The following is a 6,279-nucleotide window of genomic DNA, read 5'->3' on the forward strand; positions in this document are numbered from 1 at the left end:
GTCTATATCCTTTAAATTCTATTTTTGTCAAGTTGAATCATTCATATGCTTCCTCCACTCTTCCATGCCAATTGGAAGAACCATATACAATCACACAACACTAATTTATTTTCATGACTGCAAGAAGTTTGCTAGTTGTACATGTATCTTTACGGATCCACCTCGTACATTTTTACACACGAGCACTGAAGAGGAACCCCCCCCCCCCCCCCCCCCCCACACACACACACACACACACACGTTGTGGAGACATTCAGGAATCAGGATCAAAGAGTGTCGTTGTGGAGACATTCAGGATCCAAGAGTGTCCTTCTAGCACGGCTTTTATTTGCTTATTTTTGGTGAGAAGACCGTGCGCTAGCTGTTGTATCTGGTGCAAGGAAGATGCATCCACCCGCGCACCCAGAGTACGGCGGCGGGCGGCTGCAAGACTTCATTCAGTCCACCCTGCGCGGCCGCTTGGCAGGCTGCAGGAGCTGCAGATCACCGTTGGATCCTTTGTCGGCCAGCCTGATACTCCATCTTGTACGTACCCGCTGAGACCGCTGGTTTAGGTGTCGGGAGCGGATGTGAGATAATACGCTTGGCAACGGGCAGTTGTTATGTATGGGCATGGAAGCCCGATGCTGGCGACCGCCGGGCGCACAGATTTGAAAGTGGCGGCGTCGCAACCCTCTAGCTGCGCAGGAGGCGGCGGCTAACATACCGCCGATAACGGCGAAGAAAGCCACGCCGGAGAAGAGCTGCTGCTGCGCCGGGATCGACATAATTTGTCTGGTACAAGTCTACCTGATTAACAAGTTAAACGCGACGTCGAATTCAGCGGAGGCTTGATGCAAAGAGGTAAAAGACGACATAACTTGACTACAAACCAACTTGTTAATGTGATGTCAGAGAGATATCGCAAAAGCACCGACGTCCGGGTGGACGTCAAAGGCATGTGTTCGAGCGGGAGATGAAGGTGCAGCAGTGAGGTAGTTGGGGACGAAGAAGAAGAGGGTGGTTCTATAGAGAATGAGAGAAGGACACGTGCTGCATCAGGTCCTTTCATCAGCAGTCCTCCGTCACGTCTCCGCGTAATTGCTCACATGGGCTTCTGTATACACAGGGGCGAAGAAGAAGAGGGTGGTTCTATAGAGAAGAAGAGAAGGACACGTGCTGCATCAGGTCCTTTCATCAGCAGTCCTCCGTCACGTCTCCGCGTAACTGCTCACATGGGCTTCTGTACACACAGGGGCGCAGGTGACAGCACACAACATTGTTGCTGGCCAGGTGCATATTATTAATGTAATTGTGCTTGACGCAGGCAGGGATACTGCTTTTTTTCTCTCCCTTTTTACATGGCGAAGCATTCTAGTGCCCGAGGGAAACCTTCCCTTGGTTTGTTACCTGCAATCTTTTTTTTTCTCTTGCTGAGAATGCTTACTCCGCGCTGTTTCTTTTCATGTTCCCTGTGATTGCTGACCTTTTTTTGATCACAGCATCGAATCAAAGAACGTTATCACATGCACACTTTGATGAGTCCTTAACCTATAGTACTTCATGAATATGAATATTGATATGAGATGTGAAGTCATGTGGTACCACCCACACATAGGGTATGGTCACATGCATACAGCCCTCGAGTCCTTTGGGCTGGAAAGCACATACACGTTATGGTCACATGGCTCAGCCCGCGTTGTAGGGTGTCAGGTGTACAATCCATGGTCTACACACATACCATCAGAATAAACATAAACAAAACAAAGCATATTAGCTACTTTTGAAAACCATACACACTCCACACCACACCACACATATAATCAAAAGCATTAAGCTCTATGCATACAACTTACTACATGCATTAAGCTCTATACATATAGCTTAATATATGCATGCATTAAGCTCTATGCATAGAGCTTAATGAATAGATTAGGCCTTAATCTATGCATAGATTATGTTTAATGCATAGATTAAGCTCTATGCATAGAGCTTAATCTATGCATTAAGATTTATACATAGATCTGAATGCAAAGATTAAGCTTAATACATAGATTAAGCTCTATGCATAGAGCTGAATCTATGTATTAAGATCTATGCATAGATCTTAATGCATGCATAGAGCTTAGTGCATAGATTAAACCTTAATCTATGCATAGATTAATCTTTAATCTCCTCTTTGGAAACCCAAAGAGGAGAATATATGCATAGAGCTTAATGCATAGATTAAGCTCTATGCATATATTCTCCTCTTTGGGTTTCCACCCCACCCAATGGTTATCAATCGATTTGAAAAACCTTGGCAATGATTAATTATTCATAACCATATTTCTATCATAAAACAACCTCTTCTTGAATAAAAAAGAAGAATGAGTTTAAGTGAAAGATCGTGTCAAAATAATATGATGGGTCTACACTCTAGGAGACTCAAACTAGTAATCTGTCAGAATATACAGCGAAAATGATAACCAAACTTGGGTAGACAAGAGCAAGTAGACTGCAGAAAATAAACAGCACAAGAAACACAGAGAGATAGGTGTGTAAACTCTTCTCTATACACAAGATCCCGGAAAAACTGAATGAGAAAGTGGTAGGGGCTGAGGGGCTATATATACATCCCAGATAGGGCAGTCGGCCAGCAGCAAGAGTGCCCACGACTGGAGAAAAATCCCACGACTGCATAAATGCAGTCGGCCAGCATACTGATGCCCACCACTGATAGAAAGCAATCGGCCAGTAGCCCTGAAGCCCACGACTGATGTAGATCTAGTCGGCCAGCACTGGGGTGCTCCTGGCATCATCTGGCAGCCGTCCCACCACTAGGAAAAATGGAAAAAAATAGGGCAAAATACGGGGGGTGTGGAAAAATGGTAAAACACCTCATAAGGGCGGGCACACCCACAACAAAGGCCCTGGTGTATACAAATAGACAGGAGATGACTTCTAACACCCCCTCTCAGCTCCTGGATGTGAAACCAACCCAAGGGAGCTGGAGTGCCGCCTGAGCATAGCCTGAGGTAGAGACTTCGTGAAGAGGTCCGCCGCATTGTCCTCCGTCGAACAATAAAGTAGCAAGATGTCACCCGCCAAGATCTTCTCACGTACAAAGTGATACTGTATCTCTATATGCTTGGTCCGGGCATGGAAGACCGGGTTCCGAGCAATAGCTATACAACTCTGGTTATCGCACTGGATGTGTGTGGGCTCCCTCTGTGGAAACCCAATCTCGCCTAGCAGCCTCCGCAGCCATACAACCTCACAAGCAGCACCACAAGCAGCCCGATACTCTGCCTCTGTCGAAGAAAGGGCAATAGTTGGCTGCCTCTTGCTGCTCCAAGAAACTGCTCTTGAGCCGAGGGTAAAACTGTATCCTGAAGTAGATCTCCTCGTGTCTCGATCTCCTCCCCAATCTGAGTCACTCCAACCTTGGAGCTTGACTCCATTCCCTCCTGTGTAAAAGAGTCCCAGATCCTTCGTACTCTGCAGATACCACAAGATCCGCAATCCTGCGTCCCAATGAGACTTCAATGGCATCTGCATAAAAGAGCTCAATAGCCCCACGGAGAAGCTCAAGTCCAATCTGGTGTTCAGCAACCAGATCAATGAACCAACCAACTTTCGGTACTGCGAGGCATCAACTGGCTCACAAGGATCTGTAACGGTTAACTTTGTGTTCGGGTCCATCGGCGAAGTAATAGGCTTGCAGTTCTCCATCCCAAAGGCCTCAAGCAACTCATGAACATACCGCTGCTTTGAGAGATGAAAAACCCCCTCTGGGTCTGCCAGATCTCCAATCCCAAGAAGAAGTGGAGTAAGCCTAAGTCGGTCATCTCAAACTCCTTTGACAAGGCAGCCTTCGTCACTCCAATGTGCTCCGCTAGTGAGAATGAGATCATCCACATAAAGGATGATAAGTGTGACCATGCCGCGTTCCCGAAAGAGATACAGGTTTGGATCTGCAACCGATCATCCTTGGGAGGATCTCTCTACTTGATGCTGCTTGTTGATGATTGTACCAGATTCACGTGGGTCTACTTTCTTTCCCAGAAGGACCAGGCTTTTGCTCGGTTCAAGGATTGGCACGTGATGGTGGAGAAAGAGTCTGGATTTCAGGTCGACTCTCAGGACTGACAAAGGAGGTGAATTCTCCTTGACTGTATTTTTCCGATTTTGTGCAGATCATGGCATCAAGAAGGAATTGGCCAATACCGGATCGCCGTCGGAGAATGGAGTTGTTGAACGTAAGAACAGGACTGTGGTAGAGATGGCGAGGACCATGCTAGAGCATCGTGATCTTCCTCGTCCACTTTGGGGTGAGGCTGTGGCAACGGCTGTCCATACCATTAACCGCTCTCCGACGACTTCTGTACCCCATATGACTCCATTTGTGGCAACGGCTGTCCATACCATTAACCGCTCTCCGACGACTTCTGTACCCCATATGACTCCATTTGAGGCATATTTTGGCAGGAAACCCGATGTCTTGCACTTCCGTGTCTTTGGGAGTGACGCGTATGTACATATTCCGAAGAAGCAGAGGGGGAAGCTTGACTCCAAGTCCCGCAAGCTGGTATTTGTGGGGTATAACTCTCTTTCCAAGGGATACAGGTTGTATGATCCAGAGAGGAACGAGATTGTTGTCAGCCGGGATGTGGTCTTTGACGAGCATGTTCCAGCATCCACTGTCGAGGAGCCGCCACTTCTTGGAGATCCAGAGGAGTCTGATGATGATTCCCAGTCTACCACTCTAGTTGATCCACCTCAGTCATCACAGGAGGTTGAGCCCGCAGGTGGAGTTGAGCCCCCGCGATCACAGGAGGCTCCATGATCTGTTTGAGTACCTAGGTGGTTGTTAGACACCCTTCGGGAGTCAGGTGTCACGGAGCTACCCTCCGAGTGGACCACAGAGGACGGCCCTCGAAGATCACATCGAGTCCAAGATAAAAGCAACATGGCAGAGCTTCTTCAGGTGAACTATGCTTTGATGTCTCGTATCATGCGGGACAAAGAGCCCACTTCCGTAAAGGAAGCCCTTTCACAGGATACTTGGAGGAAAGCCATGCAGGTGGAACTTGATGCCATCGAGAAGAAAAACACTTGGGAGTTTGTACCGAGGCTGTCGAAGCGGTCAGTCAGGTGTCAAATGGTCTTTAAGACCAACTGATGGGTCGGTGGACAAACACAAAGCCAGGCTTGTGGCTAAAGGTTATGCTCAGCAGCCAGGCATCGACTATGAGGATTCCTTTGCACCGACAGCGCGGATGACCACGATTCGGACCGTTCTTGCCCTTGCTTCTTCTCAGAGGTGGCCCATGTACCAGATGGATGTAAAATCTGCGTTCCTTAATGGTGACCTGCAGGAGGAGGTGTACGTTGAGCAACCTCCAGGCTTTATTGTTCCAGGATCGGAAGGGATGGTTTACAGGTATAAGGCCTTGTATGGTCTTAAGCAGGCTCCCAGGGCTTGGAATCAGAAGATTGATTCCTTCTTTATTCGGACTGGATTTCGTTGTGGTCCACACAAGTCAGTGTGAATCAACTCCAATGGTTTCGAAGCCCGCCTGGAAGCCTGCTTCGGAAAGGATTCCCTGTGTTGCTTACCACGAATGCAAGAACTGTAGCGTCCTTGCCTATTACCAACATCTGGCAAGCCAACCACCATCTGGTCCCGAAAGGCGCGCCGCAAAGCATCCACATTTAAGTGGCCAAAACGAAAGTGCCACAAATCTCCGACCTGAGAGCCTGTCAATGAGGAGAGTGCAGAGAGCTTGTAGATGCCATTCTCCACACCGCCTTCCCAAACAACTTTGCCTGTCTCACGGTCCGTTAGAGCAACTGAATGCTCCTCAAATTCCACCTGAAAGCCAGTCTTGCATACCTCATGCACTGACAGAAGATGAAAACCCAAAGCAGGGACATAAAAAACACGGGAAGCATGCTTGCCCCCCTTGCCATCGGGAATAATCTCCATCCGGCCCTCACTATGAATCGGGAATAATCTCCATCCGCCGGCCCTCACTATGAATCGGAATAGTGGAGTTATCACCAATAAAGATACGACCTGACTGCCGTTTCAGATCCAGAAAGAAGTCACGGGATGGAGTCATGTGCCTGGAAGCACCACTGTCGAGAATCCATTCCCGGGTATCCTTCACGGTGAAGCCAACTGCCTCCTCGCTCGAAGATGATGAAGCATCGGAGTCCACCATCTCCAAGTGCACAAATGCCGGAGTCTTCGCAGCTAAGGCTGAGAAATCAGCACTCTTCCCTGTCCGCTTAGGGCACTTCCTCCAGTAGTGG

The 6,279-nt window shown here is 48.3% G+C and overlaps 1 protein-coding gene across 3 annotated transcripts; it reads right to left on the reverse strand.

Annotated features, from left to right (window-relative positions):
- Positions 1-246: 246 nt before the first annotated feature.
- On the reverse strand, positions 247-1,316 carry LOC147622084 (uncharacterized). Of its 3 annotated transcripts, none has more exons than XM_086823670.1 (2): positions 873-1,316; positions 247-785 (listed from the first exon to the last, which is right to left on the reverse strand). In XM_086823670.1, exon 2 carries the CDS (start codon positions 765-767, stop codon positions 438-440), a length of 330 nt encoding a protein of 109 aa, XP_086679796.1. In that variant the 5' UTR covers positions 768-785; positions 873-1,316; the 3' UTR covers positions 247-437. The 3 variants fall into 3 exon arrangements, with proteins under 3 accessions (XP_086679796.1, XP_086679797.1, XP_086679795.1); XM_086823671.1 differs by having other exon boundaries at positions 247-789; XM_086823669.1 differs by having other exon boundaries at positions 247-789; positions 877-1,315.
- Positions 1,317-6,279: the final 4,963 nt, after the last annotated feature.

This window comes from Cibotium barometz, chromosome 29 (genome assembly GCF_041138505.1).
Source record: "Cibotium barometz isolate CiBa-2024 chromosome 29, ASM4113850v1, whole genome shotgun sequence".
NCBI classification, from domain to species: Eukaryota; Viridiplantae; Streptophyta; class Polypodiopsida; order Cyatheales; family Cibotiaceae; genus Cibotium; species Cibotium barometz.

What these genes read in the sequence shown, in the direction of transcription:
- LOC147622084 (XM_086823670.1), bottom strand. Translation starts at nt 767, where the DNA reads ATGTCGATCCCGGCGCAGCAGCAGCTCTTCTCCGGCGTGGCTTTCTTC.